Below are 19,649 nucleotides of genomic sequence, written 5' to 3'. Positions count from 1 at the left end.
GAGGTAGAATATAATGCAGCAAAGGGCATAAACTGCACATAAGCATCTATATAGTCATCCTCCAAATCCAGGCATAACCATTGTTGGTACCACAGTTATTTCATGGCCCTTCCTAGTCAATTACCCCTCCCCTGAAGTTCACTATTATTATGGTGTCTGCTGCCATTAATTGGTAGGTAGTACCTTTTAATTTTGTTTTCTAAATTGTAGCTAACCTGTAGATTTTAATAGACGGAACTTTGTCCAATACATTTGTTCATTTTCTTCATAATTTGAGATTTTTTTTTTGGAATTTTCTACATGTTCAGTAATGTAAGGCAAATAATTAAAGCTGTAGCTACTTCCTTTCCAATATTTATTTCTTTTATTTATTTTTCGTGCTTCATTGTACTGACTAGAACATCTACTAGAAATCAGGGGAAAGCAGGGGCAGGCATTCAGTATTTTCCTGTTGATGATATTGGATTTGTATTTTGAACACTTTATCAGATTAAGAATTTTCCTCCTCTTCCTCGTGGGCTAAGGGTTTTCTCCTGAATGGATATTGACTTTTGCCAAATGCTTCCTTGGCATTCTCAGGATGATTACATGATTTTTTTCTTTTAGTTTGTTAATATAATGAGTTATACTGAGTGATTTTCTAATATTAAACCAATATTACAGTCCTGGAATAAACCCAATTTGTTCATGATCCTTTCATTATTCATTACAGATATTACAGGATTTGTTAATATAATGTGTAGGATTTTTGTCTCCATGTTTATGAGAGAGGTTGGCCTGAAAGTTACTTTTCTTGTGATATCATCATGAGATCTTGGTATAATCATTATCCTAGGCTTGTCGGATGAATTTGGAAATATTTCTTCTCTTTGTATTCCCACATAAAAATTTGTGTAAAGGTGGTATTTCACTGAAACCTTTTATGTGTGTAAAAATTCAAGCATAACTATCCTATATCTTTGAGTAGAATTTGTTCTAGAAAGATGTTTTAGCTCAAGGTTCTGTGGTTTCATATAACTCTGTGGAAGTCATATTTCTCTTTGGGTTCCTTGTCCCTGTGTTTGAGAAATACATGAATAATATGTTAGAAACATCTAAAAAAGTGTCTGAAGTGTCATAAGCTATAAATTTGCCTTCCCCTCCCTGACTCCTCACATCATCTCCAGCTATAGAAGCACCTCGCTGCCGGGGCCTGTGGAGGCCCACATGAAACCATTACTTCTCTTTTCAGATCTCAGGTCCATGAATGTTGTCAGCATTGTGGCTTCTGGAAAAGGCACCCTGTCTATGGGGCCTCCATGTATTCTTTGTTTTAAGATCCTTTGCCAAAGAGCAGTTATTTAGACTCTGCTCACTTGTCTTCAGCTGGGTACCGCAGAGCATGCAGGCAGCCCTGGAGGAATGAGGAGGGATTTGGAAGGAGCTAATTTTTCAGTTCCTTTACATAAAGGGGCCAATCATCTCTTAAACTCTCCCCACAAACTGAGTAGGCTATATGGATAAGCCTCTTAATCCATCTGGACACCCCTCCCTGACACTTCAGAGGAGTCAATACTTCCAGTCACTTCTAGCCATTTCAGCAGCTTTAGAGACTAATTATGCATCTCCCCATTGCACATAGGGATAGGCCAAGGAGAGGAATTTGCACAATAACTGTATCTCTAAAGCCCCAGCCCCCTTCTGTGTGTCCTTTCTCTCTGTGGCTGGTAGCATAGCAACTGATGGAGCTGCCTGGTCTCAGGTTGCCCTGAATTGCGGTGTTTCTTCCCTTGCTGTCTGCACATCCTTTTCCTCTGCTCTTGGTTTTTCTCAGACCTACCCTGGTAAGGCCCTGCCATGTTTTTCCCCAATGCTTGTCGGCTGTGAGTTGCTGGTCCCGGTGGGAGATTAGTGGCTTTCTCATGCGTGGAAGGCGAAATTGATATTATCACCTCAGACATGAGTCCAGAATGCCCCAAGTGCTCAGATGCTTAGGAGGAGAGATTAATGGAGAGGGCTCTGGGTTGGCAAGAAAGACCAGTGCAAGAAACCAAGGCCAGTAGAGATGGGGAGAAAGGAATAACTCACACTTTTGTAAGGCCTGTCTTGTTTCAGACATTTACATTTGATCTTCACAAGAACCCAGTGAGATGAGCTCTGTTACTCTGATTGACATGGGAAGAATCTGAGGCTCTAAGGTTTATGTAATTTGCCCAAAGTTACACAATTAACTTTGTAATTAATTGTGGCTTAGAGTTGTAAGCCAATCTGTCTCTGATCCTGCATTTTCAACGCACCACACTGCCCTTTGTAGTGAAAATGAATTAAAAATGCACTGGGACAAAATATAGGGAATTGGGCCTGGTGTGGAAAGCTGGTAGAGCTAGGATACTAGGCTGGGGACCTTGGATACCCATTCATGTGGACCAGGCGAGCACCATACCAAGTCAAAGAAAGACTCAACCAGGATTTACCCAGCCTGTTGAAGCCTAGCCTAGCATCAGCCCCATCTCCTTTTACTCTTCACATCCACTCGGTGACCAGGTCCTGTCTCTCAGTCTCCCAAACCTTTGCTACCTCTTCAGACTCTGCCATACAGCACCGTGGCCATGGTGTTAGGCCTGTGAATCATCTCTCCCCTCAGTAACTGACATGACTTCCTTATTGGTCCCTGACTCTAGTCTCTCTCCAGAAGACCCCTTCTCTACTCTATAGTCAAAGGACTTGTCCCAGATGAACTCGTGCCTGTGTCACATGACTGCTTTCAAAGCCTCAGAATGGAGACCATTTCAAATCTGATCCCTCCCACTGTCTCTGACTTTGTACTGTCTCCCCTCCTCTCATGAGTTTTAGCAAAAGTGACCAGGTTTTTTCTCATTTCTTTGAAGTCTACTTCCTGATTCCTTTTTGCTTCTCCTTTCTTTTTAAGACCCAGTTCAGGATTTGAATTCTCCAGAAAGCCTTCACTGACTCCACCTGATCTTGACATCTCCCCCTGTATTACTGCTGCAATGTATTGCCATGGACTCCCTAGCCTAAAACAACCCAAGTTTGTTATCTTAGAGTATTGTTATCAGAGGGCTCAGCAAGGCATCCTGTGTTCCTTGACTCTAGTGGAGAATCCATTCTCTTGTCTTTCCCAGTTACTAGAGGTCCCAGCTTTCCCTACCTAGTGATCGCTTGCATCCTCTGCACAGCCACAGAGGAGCATCTTTCTGTCTCTCTCTCTGACTGCTGCCTCCCTTCTTCACTCATAAGGACCCTGCAATTACATTGGACCCACCTGTGTAATCGGGGATACTCTCCCCACTCATAATCCCTGCCTTCATCACATCTTCTGAGTCTCTTTTGCTTTAGAAGTTTGGGGATTAGGGTTTAGACATCTTTGAGTGCTATTATTCTGTGCACCCCATTCCTCTGAGTCCATGAGACCCTGGACCTACTACTGCCAAACCACTATCATTTTATTCTGTAGCTCATTGATTTTGAATCTGTTTCACTCTCTAGTATCTTAGGTTCTTCTAGGGTAGAGACAATCATTTGCTTTGACCCACTATCTTCAGAACACAGCAGAGTCAACCCTCAGAGTTCATTTGTTGAACAAAAGAACTTATCTCACCAGCTGACATCTACCTGCTTTGCTCTGTGGCTGATGTGGGGGTTGAGAACACTGGAGCAGTTCGGTGCATTAGTTAAAATCACAGCCTCTAGGGCAAGGCAGCCTGGGTATCCCAGCTCCACCATGTACTAGCTGTATGACCTCAGAAAAGTTACTTAACTTTTGTGCCTTAGTTTCCTCATGTAGAAAATGAAAATGATTATAATATCTATCTGTATTAGTCAGGGTCCAGGAATCCCCAAACCACAACAGGTATTTCAAACAGGGTTCCTGATGAGAATTCATTGCAAACGTGGTGGAAGGTTGCCAGAGCAAAAGTGGAATACCAGAGTAACCAAGAATGGCAGGAAGCAGCTACTACACCTGGGACTGGGTAACCAAAAGAAATGGGGGTGGAGTTATGGGTCCTAGACACCTGAAGGAGGAGTCCTTTAGAGCTAGTGTTGGAACTTCTGAGAAGGAAGATTCTTCCTCGACCATAGGGATATGACTGCTTCCTCTGCTGGCATCTCTAAAGAGATGCTGTGATGTGGGTTCCAAGAGACCAGAAGAAACTGAAGCCTGGAGTGCAGCTGTCCCTGGAATAACCTTGATACAGGAAGAGAGCATCTCCTTTTCTCTTCCAGCTTCCTAGTCTCCTTCTAGAGGGTCCTATCTTTAAGATGAAACCATAACCAGGTAGCCAAGGAGTCTGGAAATAGGCTAGTTTGAGAAGTTCCAGCCTCAGGGTCATGGAACTGATTATTAGATTAGAAGCAGAATTGAAGCTAAAAAGACCAGAGATAAATAACTAACACATTTCTTTTGTTTCCTTCTCTGTAAAGTATGACTGTAATAGTACTTACGTATGGCCTGATATGAGGAATAAGTGAGTTCAGATAATAAATCTTGGTACAGTATTAGACCCATAGCACTGGGAGAATTAGTTACCTGGCCTGTAGTAATAACAATAACCCTCACCATCATGTCAGGGTATAGACCAGGACATCTTTGGAACTCAGAGATCCAAACTGGAGAAGGCATGAGTTCCTTCTACCCAATTCTCCATGGCACGGCTGCTGGGCAAATGAGACAGAGAAGCAAGGAATGGCTGTGTGAGGACCTTTACTGCTCTGGGACAAGATGCTTCAGCAGTGTGGCCTCTTATTTTGTAGCTTTACAATCCTGGTTCTCCTGGCTGCCTCTCTGGGGAAGACAGACTCTTGATTCAAGCTTTCTGTGAACTCCTGATTAGCAGGCAAGGAAAGAAAGGCTCTTCTAGAGCGATTACTCTGCTCTTAATATTGGGAAGTGGCCCAGCAAAGAGTGATTTTGAAAATGAGGAGTTGCTGGGGGAGAAAGAGCAGTCAGGGCTGTGCAGATGGGGTGTTACAGGTCATAAAATCTCATCTAGTGCTAGGTCATTATTGAATTATGCATTTCTAAATGACTTCATGGGTTGCAGCATAACTGTGTTAAGTAGACTGAGGCTGAGCTCTGTGTTAATCAGCTTTCTGTCTCTGTGACCAAAATGTCTGACAAGAACAACTTAGAGGAGAAAATGTTTATTTTGGGCTTATGATTTCAGAAGTTCAGTCCATGGAGGCCGACTCCATCACTGGGGGCCCTAGATGAGGTGGAACATCATGGTGGAAGGGGTGGTGGAGGAAGCTGCTTAGCTTATTGCAGCCAGGAAGCAGAGGCACACACGCACACGCGCGCACACACACACACACACACACACACACACACACACACACACGTCAGGGACAAAATATAAACCCCAAGGGTATGTCCACAGTGACCTACTTCTTCTTCCAGCCATGCTTCACCTGCCTAAAGTTACCATCTAGTTAGTTCATCAAGTTATCAATCCATCAAATGGATTAATCCACTGATTAGGTCACAGCTCTCATAATGTAATCATTTCACTTCTGAACAGTCCTGTATTAACATAGTAGCTTTGAGGGGACACCTCGTACCCAAACCATGATAAGTTCTTAAATTTATTTGCAGAAATATTGGTTGGGATACCCCCCTGACATTACCATGGACCCTCTTTATCCTGACATAGGAAGGGGAAAGTATTTGATGGGATGTTTTTGTCTCCCTATGGAGAGCACAAAATGGAGTCACCACCTCACTTCCCACTGACAGCTGAATTGGCCACCAGTGGCTGAGTGGGAGCAGAATGATATCTGTAGCAAACAAGGTGTCCTTGTTGTGTGCTAGGACTATTCTAGGGGTATCAAATATTATGATCACTCAATCTTCAATGGTATCCCCCATAGAAGAAGTATTGTTGTTATCCCCATTTTACAGTTGGGGCATTTGAGATACAGGAAGGTTAAGTAACTTGCTTTGTTTTTCATAATATGTTAGGTTGGATTTTTCCAAAAATCCTGAGACAAAGATTTGAAAGTAATTTATCTGGAAGTTGAAGTGAATATTGGTAAAAAGGGAGTGGAAGTGAGGCATAGGAGGAAGGCCTTTAAGGAGTATATTAATAACTTGGTAGCCCTGGGGATATTCAATGCTTAATCCAACCAGATTCATTTAAAAGACTGAGTAAAACCATTCCATTGGGAATGGTAATACCTGGGAGTGGTAATACCTTGGCACATCAGTCTGTCTTACAAGCATAATCCCGTGGCAGTGAAGAGTCACATGGCAGAGAGAGATGTCAGTGCTAGAGGTTAGCAGTCATCTGTGCATGGGGGTGCTAACCACGAAGACTGCAAGGGTCTCTGGGATAGGCCAAGGGAATATGGGCTGAGTGCCACCAACATCTATTACATATGGTGTGCCACCAACATCTACTACATATGGCTAAGAGTAGCAGAGCTGGGATTGAAACCCATTCAATTCTGATTCTAGAATTTCAGCTTAAGACAGACTCAGATATGATGAGGATAGTAAAAGAGTGAAAACCACATCACAGAAATAAATTGCTTAGGATCCTAAGAACTAACAGTATTTGTGCCAGAAAATCTAACAGTAAGGGTCCATGGCTCCTGCTCTCAAGGACCATCTATTGGGGAGATGCGTAAAGAAGACTCATCCGAGGACCTAGGAACACTGGAAGAAATGCCCTTATTCCATGCCCTTGAATATCTCACAGTCTGGAGAGACAGATCTGGTAGCCTACATAGGGTGTACAAGTTCGGATGAGCATGTTCCCAGAAAGCACCAAAGAGAAGTCTCTCTATGGCAGAGCATGCTGTCAGTCTCTTTGTACCTGTCTCCTGTCATGTCACCATGAGTATTGGAGCTAAAGGATTATAGTTGCCTCTTGTACTGGGATGAATAATGTTCCCTTCAAATTCTTGTTCTTCCTGAAACCTTGGAATGTGAACTTATTTGAAAATAGGATCTTTGCAGATATAATTCAAGTTAAAATGAGGTCAAATAGAGTGGGCCCTGATCCAATATGACTGGAGTCCTCATAGGAAGAGGGAAATTTGTGCACAGACATGAGCAGAAATGGGAATGATACTGGAAAAGCCAAGGAAGATTCACGGAACATCGGAAGCTAGAGGAAGCAAGCAAGATTCTTCCCTAGCACGGTCCTGCTGACACCTTGATTTCAGATGTCCAACATCTAGAACTACAACACAACACATTACTGCTGTTTGAGCCACCCAGTTTGTGGTCCATTGTTACAGAAATCCTAGGAAGAGTCCACTCAGAATCACTGTCCTTAGCCATGAGAGAGCCGCTCATTTGGGGAAGCAGGGTGATGCCTCTACTCCCCAGAGCAGCTGATAGCCAATATGGACACATGATTCTGGTCCCCTTGCCTCAGTGAGGGACTGAATCTGTGGTCTGGTTTGTGTCCGGAGCTCCTGTGGGATGAGGTGGAACTTAGTCTGCTATCAGAATCCCATCCTTGTTCAGCCCTATCCTGCCTCCTTCTGGAACGTCTCCGCCAATCAGTCACTTGCACAGAATCTTTGTCTCAGGATCTGCTTATTGGGATCTTCTGCTAAAACACCACAGAATACAGAAAACATGGTTTAGGGGTGAGAATATCCAGGGGGTCATCCCAGAAGAGAGTTTAATCTTTAAGGACAAGAAAAGGTGAGGTATCTGGAGAAAAGGAAGAGTGATCTACAGAACAGCACAAGCAAAGACATCTACTACTTTCATGTGCCTTGTATGTGAAGTTGAGAGGGTGAATGGAGCTTAGTGGACCGTGAACCTGGAAAGGTGAGAGATGTCTCTTGGAGGCCAGGCATGTGCTCACTCACTATTAAAAGTCTTAACCTGTTGTGTGGACAAGAGTGAGCTCCTTATCCCTGTAGGTCTTCAAGCTAAGTCACAGGCACATGCTAGGAAATTAAGAAGGTAGGACAATGATTTCCTGTATTTCCTCCATGTCTATGGTTACTACTGTCAGCTTACCAAGGTGCTAGGTAGTTCGAGATCTCACTTCTCCTCACCCACTTTTGTGGCCTTGGACAAGGTACTTAATCTTCCTTAACCACAGGAATCCTATTAGCAGGAGCTAGTATAGTGGGGTGAATACAAGCACCACTCTGGAATCTTCAAAATCGAAAGCTGGTTCCTTCTCTTACTAGCCTTATAATTGTGATCAATTAACCGCCTTAAGCCTGAGGTTTGCTTTTTCTGTTTTGTTTAATTTGTAAAATGGGATTGATAATAGCACCTGCTCTAATGCGTTTGTAAGGATTAAGTGACACGGTGCATCTAAAGTCCTCAGCACAGTACCTGGCATGCGGCCCATCCTTAGCGAGCATTCTTATTCTGTCTTCACAACCCATGGAGGTGAAACTACATGGGTCACTATAAGGAAACGAAGGAGGAAAACACTATAAACTGTTAGTTGTTAGGATCACAGGACTGTTTGAAGGTCAACTCTCAATGCAGATGGGTTTCCTTGAGCAGTGGCCAGAAGTGGCCAGGATCTCTCCTTGCTAGTGAGCTAGTGGGAAGCTGGCTGGACAGATGGTATAGTTGAGTCCTGGTTCGTGAGTCTTGGTACCTAGTTCCTGGGGAGATGGGAGAGGAGATTGACTGTGAAGTCTGCTAGTGGTTGAGAGCAGGGAATACCAGGGGTCATACTCGCATATAAAAGTTTGAAATATAAGATATCTTATTTATTTAAAATGCTTATCTTTATAATTGACAACCAATAAAGGCTTACTGGAGGATGTTTTCAGAAAAACAAGAAAGAAAAAGAAAAAAAGGAGAGAAATCTGCCCTTTCCTTACAACCTTAAGAAAAATATCAACATGTCAGTATATTACTATCTAGGTGTTTTAATGGACTTAAGTAGGTGAGGTTTTATTTTCTTGAATTCAGCTGAAGTTGGACTTCTGTCCTACCTATGGAGAGTTCTGAGGAAGAGACCTTCCCAGAGGAACTTGTGGTGTCCATTTTCAGGATGATCGCCAAAGCCATGGTTGACCCTTCAGAGCGAAGCAGCTTGTTCTTAAGTGCTAATTAAATGCCATCTGGAAGAAGGGCGTGGAGTTCTGCCCTCTTACAGCGTGGGCTGTGACCCGCTCAGTCTGGCATGAGGTTGCTCTTTTCTTCCAGGATCTTAGAAAGAAGGGTCTTTCATTAGCTAACCATCCCACAGGACCCGTCCTTCTAGTATCCCAGATCCTCATCCCGGAGGCAATGGCATGATCCGTCCCAAGATGCACGGGGGTGTACCTTCCTGTCATTTTCCTCTAAGGAAGAGCAAGTAGGCAGCACTTTTTCTGCATTTTTGAGAATGGGAGTGTCTTCCTATGGACTTTACAAATGCACCACAACTTGTCTGGCTATGACATGCTTTGCACATGAAACTTTCCTGTAAAACTCACACGTGTGCCTTACCATCATCCACATAATAATGGTTGGGAGTGAAGACCAGCAGGCAGGCTGCTCTGTTCCCAATCCTTGCTCTTGAATGACAGATTGTTTGAGTTATTGGTTGAGTTATTTAATATGCATCTCTTTCTTCATTTTAGAAATATGTAAATGACATTAGTATCTACCCATAGAGTTGGGGTGGGAATTACATCAATTACTATTTGAAAGTACTGAGAGCAGTGACAGGTGCCTCAGAATGTGCGGTGTGTGGTAACTGACACTGCTGTCATTCATACTTACTATTATCACCATCTTCTTCATCACATACCAGTGTTTCATATTGAAATGATCAAGGCTTTGAACTCATTTTTATAGTCTTTTTTATTTTATTTTGATGGACAGATTATTTCTTCTAAATGCTTTTGGAACTTTTTCTTGAGTCTTATGTTTAAGAAATATCGCCAGTCCCTTCCTAAGCTTGAGTCTTATCATGAATCTCATCTGGAACCCACTGTGTTCTTCATAGTCTGCAAACTCAGGTCTTTATTTCAGAAAAGTTTTCTTTAATTATGTCTTTGATTACTGCTCAGTGCTAATTGTCTGATGCCTTTTTTCCTAAATACTTGCAATGCTTGACCTGGATGACCATTCTCTGTTCTCTGTAATGTTCTCCTTCTCATGCTTATTCAGTTTCTTTGTTGCTTCCCCAAAACTCTTGTTTTAGGAAAAATTATTAAATAATTTTCTACTCACGTAAATAAGACATCAAATGTTTTTGACCATTGACTGTATATCAGGCAAGGACTTAAAAACTCATTTCTGTGGGCACCTACTAGTGGATAGAATGCTGTCCCTTCTCAGTCCAGAGGACAGTGAGGAGTCAGGCTACTGCTGAGACCTCCCGTCAGGATAGAGCCAGTGAGGACACAGGGAATCCTTGTGGGCCTAATAGAGAATTTAGAGACTTTTACAACTTGAATCATAAAACAATCTTCCATCCTCAAGGTGAAAACATTGAGAACTACAAAGATTGGGGGGGGCCAATCCAGGGTTACACATCTGGTAAGGCCAGCATACTGGCCCTGCTGAGTGTCCATTCATCTTTGGATCCTCCAGACATTTTTAAAAGAAGCAGCACTGCTTACAAACCCGTGAACTATCTAATCAGCATGGGACATCTTCGTGCCCAGCCCTGTGATCTATACAACCAAGTATTTGTGCAGCAGATTTGGAAGACAAGGGGCATGGTTCAGTTAAAGGTGCAAGGGAAGCTGGTCCAGGTGGGAGAAATAGCATTCGCAAGAGAATGGAAGTGAGGGTGGTGGAAGTGTGTGTCTGTTAGGTGCCTTGTTGGCAAGTGGGGTGGGTAGGGCAGGGTGTTCCTGGGGACCTCTGTGATTCAGGAGTCGAAATGCAATTAGGAAAGCAAGCCAACAAAGGGAAGGGGCATTGGGAAGCGTTGGAGGCCTGGTCATCCCCACCTGAGCCATGGCAAGCTCACTGCACATCTTAGATACATACAGTTTTTCTCAGAATGTTTGATTTCTGACTGGAGCAGACGATACACACACACAGTCCGCTCGATCATGGGCTATTTGAAGCACTTTTGCTCTCTGTGGAAATTTCTGGGAGTCAAACTGTTACAAATGCTCACAGCAGGGAAAAGAAAGACAGAATTGGTCTGGAGATTGGTGCCTGAGGACGAGGCTGAATCACATCCAGAGGTCACTTCACCATCTACATGTCATAGGAGAGCTCTGGCAGCCACTGTCCAGGTCCTGTTGTCAGCTCACAAGGTCCTTGTCCTCACCGTGCTTTGATGTCTGACTGGAAGGCACAGATATCATCTCTCAGCTCAGGTCGCGGCTTCCTAGAGGGCAAATTTCCTCATGATTTCCGAATTTTGTGAGTGGAGATGCCATCAGATGTCAGAGTTACTCCTGGCTTTGCACAGTTGACCTTGCAGGGTCAGGGAAAGAGAGGGGGTGGTTGTGTCATGTGTGAAAAGACTCACAGACAAGAACTGCCATGTGTCTGCCTAACTGGTTTTTAGGAAACTATTGGGGATTCAAGATCTGAATGAAGGTGACAACAGAATTACTTGGAGGTTAGTGGTACAAGGTCAGAGACTCATTTCTTCCAAGTTCTGCACCTTCTTCTGAGATTCAGTTCCAACTAATATTTAGTGGCATCTTCCCAGCTGCTGGGTCACAGGTATTTCCTCTGCTCTCAGCATAGACCCTGTGGGGGTTGAGTGCAGGGTTTCAGAAGGGTTCATGCATCCCAGAAATGGTGTACAGACCTCAAGGTAATGGGCTGATGTGCATTTTTCTGAAGAAGTCTGGAATTTCCCACCAGATTTTCGGGACCTATGTATTACCCAAAACTAAAAACTCCTGGTTTAGATTTTCCTTAATGACCCTTCTGGTTAATTCCACAAACATCTCAAGTATAAGAGGGGAAGGGGAGGGGCAGTCATCTGGCCTTGAACTCTGATGCTCCCCTCCCACTGTCTTTTGGCTTAACTCAGCTCTCCCTGGGTCTCAGTCTCCTTCCTGATGACTCTAGTGGTCTCTGGATCGCTCTCGTCATCGAAATTGGATTTTATGGCCCTATGACATTTCTTGAATTATCTTATAGGAGAGTTCATCTCAGATATTAAAGGGGCATTGATACAAATAAATATGATTTTGGTATGCATTTTAAAAATTGCACTGCTTAATATATATGGTCTGTACCTGACTCCTGCTTCTATCTCTATGAACCACCAGTCCATATGCATGGTTAAGAATGCCAGTTCTTAGCATGATATTCTCCAACTCCATCCATTTACCAGCAAATGCCATAATTTTATTCTTATTTAAAGTTGAGTAATATACCATTGTGTATATATACCACATTTTCTTTATCCATTCATCTGGTTCCATATTTTAGCTGTGGCGAATTGAGCAGCTATAAACATTGATGTGGCTGTATCACTGTAGTATGTTGATGTTAAGTCCTATTCTGATATGCAGATGCTAATTCACAATAAGTTGTGGGTGGATAGGAAAGAACAGAGTTACTTTATATTAGGTAGAGGGGAGTGAAGGGGGGAAGGGGTATGGGAATAGGAATGATAGTAGAGTGAAACAGATATTATTACCTCATGTACATGTACGACTGCATGACTAATGTGATCCTACATTATATATAATCAGGAAAATGAGAAATTATACTCCATTTATGTACAATCTATCAAAATGTATAAATGGATTCTACTGTCAATGTACAACTAATTGGAAAATATTTTTTAAAAATTAAAAAAAGGAGTGATTGTCTCAGGTCAAGGGGTTGAGGAGGGGACAGGAGGGACAAAGGTACGGGGGAAACATTTTGGGGTATTAGAAGAACATTATTATAGGTAAATTATACTTCACTAAAAAATAAATAGCAACAAAGTTGAACGGAAAAAAAAAGAAGACTGCCAATTCTAAATCAATGCATCACTGAAAGGAAAAGAACAAAACAAAGCAATAATCTAATGACTTCTTGGTTCCAGAAACAGAGACGTGGTGATGAGCATACACGATCTATCTTGGAGGCGACGGAGGGTGAAAGAACCACAATGACTGGTCTCAATGACTAGTCTGCATGTGAACTTGGGAACCCACAAGTCATTTGAGATGGGACATTATACACTCAACAGAGATGTTTGTTGTTATACTTGGCCCACCATTAGAAACATGTGAGAAGAGACAACATTTGGAAAGATTAACCTTATTTTCTTTCTGATGATCAGAAATTGAAAATGCTGATATCTGAAATAGAAGAGTAGAAAACCATGGTAGAAAGTCAATGGAAGAGGACTTAATGTAACCACTTGCTGGGCTCCCAAAGCATTAAAGTCTGCTGCTCTTAATTCTGTCCAGGGTCAGTCTGTGAATAATTATATTAAGGAATTAGGCAGAGTCATCACAGAGCTACCGAATATCACCCTGGGGGCCTCATTGGAGACTGATGGGAACTCCAGAGAGTTGATAATGGTGATCAAAGGGTCTATATATTTAAAATGCACAAAGGATGAGCCCAGAAATTATCTGCCTGCCAACTTAACTTCTCTACCTGGAACAAATTATCCAAAAATCAATTTGCAAACACCTTTGAGATAACAAGGTCTTGAGTAATAACCTCCATGGCTTTGTAAAGAAAAGCATCTAGCTTGACTAATCTGCTTAATTTCCTTCTCTGACCAAATGGCAGGCTATAATAGAGGCAATCTGAAGTTGTCCCTTAAGGTTCGCTTCAAGTCACACTGAGAAAATATCCTCCACCCCTGTTTCATAGCAAATTACTCTGTTTCTGGAGAGTCTCTGCTGCTAGGTAATTAATTAGAAGAGAAATGCTGAATGAGTATCTACACCAAAGCACTCACCTGAGTTCCAAACTAAAACTCATACCTACCTTTATCCATAGGAGTAACCCGGAGGCTTTCCAATAGTAATATGCTCTTGAATAAATCTGCATTGCACTCTGTCCCTAAGTACCTCTTCAATCTCACCTTCTTATTTGACCTCAGGAATCACTGACTCATTCATTCCCCTTGATAGATGACCCCATTCCTGGCTTTTGGTCTGAGACAATATCAGACAAGAAGGACTAAAATCCTTTGCTTGAAGATGTTCACTACAGCATCATTTACCATAGCAGAATTTTGAACAACTCACATCTCCAATAATGGGGGCATAGGTAGGGTGCTGACCTGATGGATCATTCTGTAGCTATTAAAGACAGTGATAGTAAAGTCCATGTAACATATAAACCAAGCCCTTGGGATGTAATAAGTGAAGGGAGAGAAACAACTCTGCATTGGATCTCTGAGTTATTATAGCCACAGTAAAATTGTAAGTATATGAATAAAAATTGGAAGGAACCAGAGAAATTAAAATGACTATTATATTGGGTGGTAGGGAAGAGGGCTGATTTCTCCTTTCATTTTCTTCATTATTGTTCCCTGTTATTTGTTAAAAATAACAAGCATTATTAGTTTAGTGTTTAATAGGGATATGAAGAGGCAAACAACCTTCCAAGGGGAGAGCCCATCTGGGAAGGCATGCGGATGTGAGTTTCTTCCTGCTTTGACCTTGGTTAGATGACCTGATTTCTTGGGTTCCCAGATTTTCACCCATCAACACAGAGGTGATAATGTTGCCTAAGAAGTAAATAAAATATCATGCATGAAATTTCCTGGTCACTAAAAAATTGAAAAGAACTGGGTACAGTGGCCATGCCTATAATCTCAGGTACCGAGGAGGCTGAGGCAGGAGGGATCCCATGTTGGAGGCCAGTCTGGGCAATGTAGCAAGACCCTGTCTTGAAATAAAATATTTAAAAATGGGCTGGGGGGCAAGTATGGAGGAAGGAAGGACTGTATAGAGGGTAAAGAGGGGTGGGAGGGGTGGGGGGAAGGGAAAAAATAACAGAATGAATCAAACAACATTACTCTATGTAAATTTATGATTACACAAATGGTATGCCTTTGTGCCATGTACAAACAGAGAAACAACATGTATCCCATTTGTTTACAATAAAAAAAATAAAAAAAATAAAAAAAAAAAAAGAACTATAAAAAAAAAAAAAAAAAAAAAAAAAAAAAAAAATGGGCTGGGGATGTAACTCAGTGGAAAATGCCCCTGGGTTCAAAGCCCACTACCCGCTTCACACACACACACATGCACACACGTAAGTACAAAAGAAGTACTTCCTTTCTGCAGCTTGGCCAGTTGGTGACCATAAATGCTACTGAAACTCTGGTGTGTTTAGCTGACAATGTGGAACTTCATAGGGAGGTAGCAACCCTGAGCAGGTAACTCAGCAGGACTTTTCCTTTGACCTTGGATTCCTGCTGGGTCCACTGTGGCCAGAGGCTCTTTCTCTGCTGGAAGAAAGGAACCTGCCACAGTGTGGGAGAAACTGAATTCTTGTTGGGCCACCGTCCTTATTCTACCTAGGCTCATATCACCATCCCGGGAGGAATTCTACTAACAATCTATGTGTTTGGATGTAAAAATGTTTATAACTATAGATTCCCCTGAGTTTTGTGTCAAACCTCACTTGATAGTAAAGGCAGTTCTCTTCTGAGGATAGGAGACAGAGGATTCCTCCAGGGGCCTTGCCCTATGCTGGCAAAACCTTTTCCCACATTGTCTTCTTTCTTTCCTTTTTGTTTTTTATTTTCTTTCGGTGAAGGAGATACGGTAGGTGTTGGCTATAGATTCTGAACCAACGTCCATTAGGGTAAATCCTGACAGACACCTGACAATCAAAGGAGGGTGAAGGTGTTCACCAGGGCCGAGGGCTCTTTCATGTGGCTGTGCCTGGACTCTGTCCCTCGTCCTCACTTGCTTGGCTTCTCTCGTGTCGACCCCGCAGGCTGAAAGCCCTGTGCTGATTGCTTGTCTTGCAGAGCCTCCCACCCCCATCGCCCCCCCGGAGCTGTTGGCTGTGGGGGCCACCTACCTGTGGATCAAGCCCAACGCCAACTCCATCATTGGGGACGGCCCCATCATCCTGAAGGAGGTGGAGTACCGCACCACCACGGGCACCTGGGCGGAGACCCACATAGTCGACTCTCCCAACTACAAGCTGTGGCACTTGGACCCCGACGTGGAGTATGAGATCCGGGTGCTGCTCACACGACCCGGCGAGGGTGGCACAGGACCGCCAGGGCCTCCCCTCACCACCAGGACCAAATGTGCCGGTGAGTGCCTCCTTCTGCTCAGCCCCCTGGAGAGCCGTGGCGTTTCCGGTTCTCCTCTTGCCTTTCTGTGACGGATGGGTCCTAAATGTCTATGATGCGAGTGTGCTTCCTGTTGTGGAGAAAGACAGTCCAGGTCTTGGTCTTGCCTTTGAGGGCCTCCGGGCTCTGGATCCTGGCTCTGAGAACCTCCTGACCAGTGAGTTATGTCATGGAGAAGTTCCTGGTTCTGGCAGTATTTTGATGGGACACTGGCTCTGTTGGTGGGGCTGTGAGAACCCCGGATGTCCTGTCTGGTTAGAGGCTTTCTACTGCTCATAATGCCTCTGTGGGCTCCTGGCCCTGCTTCTCTGCGGGCTCCTGGCTCTGCTTCTCTGAGGGTTCCTGGCTCTGATTCTCTGAGGGTTCCTGGCTCTGATTCTCTGAGGGTTCCTGGTTCTGATTCTCTGAGGGCTCCTGGCCCTGCTTCTCTGAAGGTTTCAGGCTCTGGTTCTCTGAGGGCTTCTGGCTCTTACTGTGTCCCTTGAAAGCCTCATTTAGAGTGTATCCCTGTGGCCTTCTGATTCTGGTTGTGTATCTAGCATGTGTCAGATTCCAACTTTGTCCTTCAAGATCCATGACTGGGCCTGTGCCCTTTGGATCTGCTCATTTCACTGTTGGTTCCTGGTTCTAGTTTTGTCTCTGAGGAGCTCCTGGTGCCAACTATGTCTTCAGTGCCTCCTGGTTCTGAGGGCGTCTCAAAGTTGATTCTGGAACTGCCTTAGTCCCTAAGAGTTTTCTGATTCTGAATCCTCTGAGGCTCCTGGCCCCTACCCAAGCCTAGGTTGGGGCTATTCCTGTAAGTCCCCTCTGGATGCTACTGTATCTCCTTGGGATTCTGGAGCTGTTTCACTGAAGTTTCTGGATGTTGCTGAAGAGTTTGCTGGCTGGGGCTGTGTATGGGAGGGTCTTTTGGATCCACTTGTATTTCTGAGGCCTCCTGGCTTTGCCTGTATTTTAAATAAGGGACTTTTGACTGGGACTGTATCTCTGAGATGTTCTTGGCTCTGAATGCAACTCAAGAAATTAGAAGAAGTAGATGTAGTTGTTTTGTTTTTGTTCAAATCACAGTATTTCCTAATTTTTCCACTCTAAGTAACCATTCACTGTAAGTACTTCTATCACGTATATATACCTGAAGGAATTGAGGCTCAGTATTGTTAAACTTTTTTATCCAAAGTTGGCCAATGGCATTGTCAGGATTTGCACCCAGGTTTTCTGACTCTAATGCCCTGGATCTCTGGTTACGTCAAGTTGAACAGAGAGGTAGATGCCATGGGTGGGGTGTACAAAGCTGGGGCTGCTGTACTGTGGGGAGGAGCCATTCAGGGAAGCAGGCAGCATTGGTTTCCAAAGGAAAAGGAGTAACTGATGGCTTCTGGGGTGGGGCAAGTGGAGGATCCATCAGAACAGCATCATGGAACAAAAAGCCAAGTATGTCAGCTCTGCTATGACCACTGTTCTGTGCCCTATACTGCAATGAATACCATACAGTTTATGAGAAAAAAATGGGGTCAGGAGAACCCCATACTTCATCCGTGACACACAAAAAGAGAAGCTATTAAAGATGGCGGCACAATTTTACACGTGTTCAATGGCTAAGACACGCACAAACACCATGGTACCTGTGGTGGAAATCTTGAGAAGGACCTGAAGTTCACCTGCAGGAGTGGGAGTCAGAGGGTCACAGCCTGTGAGATACTGTGAAGTGCAGGCAGGATGACCCTCTGAGACTAGTGGAAGGGTGTAGGCCAGGTACTGACGGGTGTGGCTCCTAGCACGCCTGGTGAACTCAGGGAGCAGGCAGGCCTGGGGGGTACGTGGGTGTGTGTGTCCTGTGCATCTCCGTCTGTCTGGATGTGGTTTTGTACTTCACCACTGTTTTCTGAATACAAAATTATTCACAAGAAAACTCGTAATTTGCATTTTGCTTAAATAGCTCCCTCATCGATCAGGTGTTTTAGAACAAATTTGAGTTTTCAACTGTTTTGGAAATAAATGTGCATGCTCTAGCAGAATTAACTGTAACCATCCCTAAGTATTTCAGAAGTATATCTCGTAGCACGTAAGCCAAGGGAAGTATTTCCATTTCTTGGAAATATTGCTTTGAAATTTATTGAACCACTATGATGAACAGAGATGCCATTTTAAAAATTATTTTCAAAACTGGCCTTTGGTAAAATTCCTCATTGAAACCTGATTATGAAACTTACTACTTTAAAAGGACATAAGGGTATGTTATTAAACTGAATAATACCTTATCTCCGTTTTGCAATGCAATCGTCATCCATAAAAATAATTGATTTGATTCTACTGATGAGACTTCTCTCTTTCCACAGGGTAGATGTAAAAGTTGTCAGGGGTTTTGATCTTTATAAATGATATTCAAAGTACTTTAGCAGCCCCCATGGACTTATTTGCTGATGATCATATAATACATTTGGAAATTCAATTGCAAGATGATCATCTCAATAAAAATTTACAATCTATTGCAAACAGTTGCCACAACTGTATAATGGATTTTACATGTTGAAAACACAATGATCTGACTATCACTATAAAAATTATGACTTGGAATGTTATTTGTGATATTGTATTTCAAGAAATGCTGGTGTTTAAGTAAGTTACAGCTACAATCTTAAATAACCCACATTCTACAAAGTGTGTCATCAAAAAAGTAATTTCCTTTCTCTCAATGCCACTGATGGTAGAATGTTCTTTGCTTTGTAATTAATTTTTAAGAGAATGCCAGGGCTGCTATCTATCCATTTGTGGATGCTCTTTATTGGCATTGGTAGTCTGGGTTTTCTCTCCTTCCCCTATTCTATTATTAATCACACTGAAAATGCACTCATTATTTTGCAAAACAGAAAACGAGAGAGTGTGGAGTGTAGTAGGTATAATTTCTGCCCAGAGGAATTTACAGGCTGGGTTAAGATTCCAACAAAACGGCAAAAGAGGTAAAACAAACATGAAGTTGTATATTGAAAGAGCATACTTTACAGAAGAAGACAGAGTCAGCACGCAGAGAGCAGTGTTCTCAAAGTGTGGTCCCTGGACTGGCATCATCAGTGTTACTAGAAATTAAATGTTCATCTCCCCCCCAGATTTATGTTGAAACCTAATCCTCAGTGTGATAGTATTGGGAGGTGGAGAATTTGGAAAGTGATTACGTCATGAGTCTCAGAACAGAGACCTCAGGGAGCTCCTTTGCTCCTTTGCCACATGGGGACACAGCAAGGACATGGGTCTGTGAACCAGGAACTGGGCCATCACCAGATACCTAATTTGGTGACACCTTGATATTGTACTTTCCAGTCTCCAGGACTATAAAAAATAAATTCTGTTGTTTATCAGTCACCTCCTTTATGATATTCTGCTATAGCAGCCCAAAGGAATTAAGACAGATATCACCTGGGGAACCCTGTGGTTTGATGGTGTTTTGGCCCTGTGGACTTCCTCTTCTCCCAAGAG

The 19,649-nt window shown here is 43.1% G+C and overlaps 1 protein-coding gene across 10 annotated transcripts in view; it reads left to right on the top strand.

Annotated features, from left to right (window-relative positions):
• The window catches only part of PTPRT (protein tyrosine phosphatase receptor type T), a 1,026,485-nt gene that overhangs the window by 447,556 nt on the left and 559,280 nt on the right, over positions 1-19,649 (top strand). For all 10 annotated transcript variants that reach the window (XM_079126897.1, XM_079126896.1, XM_079126893.1 and 7 more), the window contains exon 7: positions 15,846-16,139. In XM_079126897.1, the coding sequence (XP_078983023.1) occupies positions 15,846-16,139 (294 nt within the window). The remainder of the gene's footprint in view (positions 1-15,845; positions 16,140-19,649) is intronic.

Source organism: Sciurus vulgaris (assembly GCF_902686455.1).
Source record: "Sciurus vulgaris genome assembly, chromosome: 2".
Classification (NCBI taxonomy): domain Eukaryota; kingdom Metazoa; phylum Chordata; class Mammalia; order Rodentia; family Sciuridae; genus Sciurus; species Sciurus vulgaris.
Note: the sequence above shows the minus strand (reverse complement) of the source record. Positions and strands in the feature narration are given on the sequence as shown.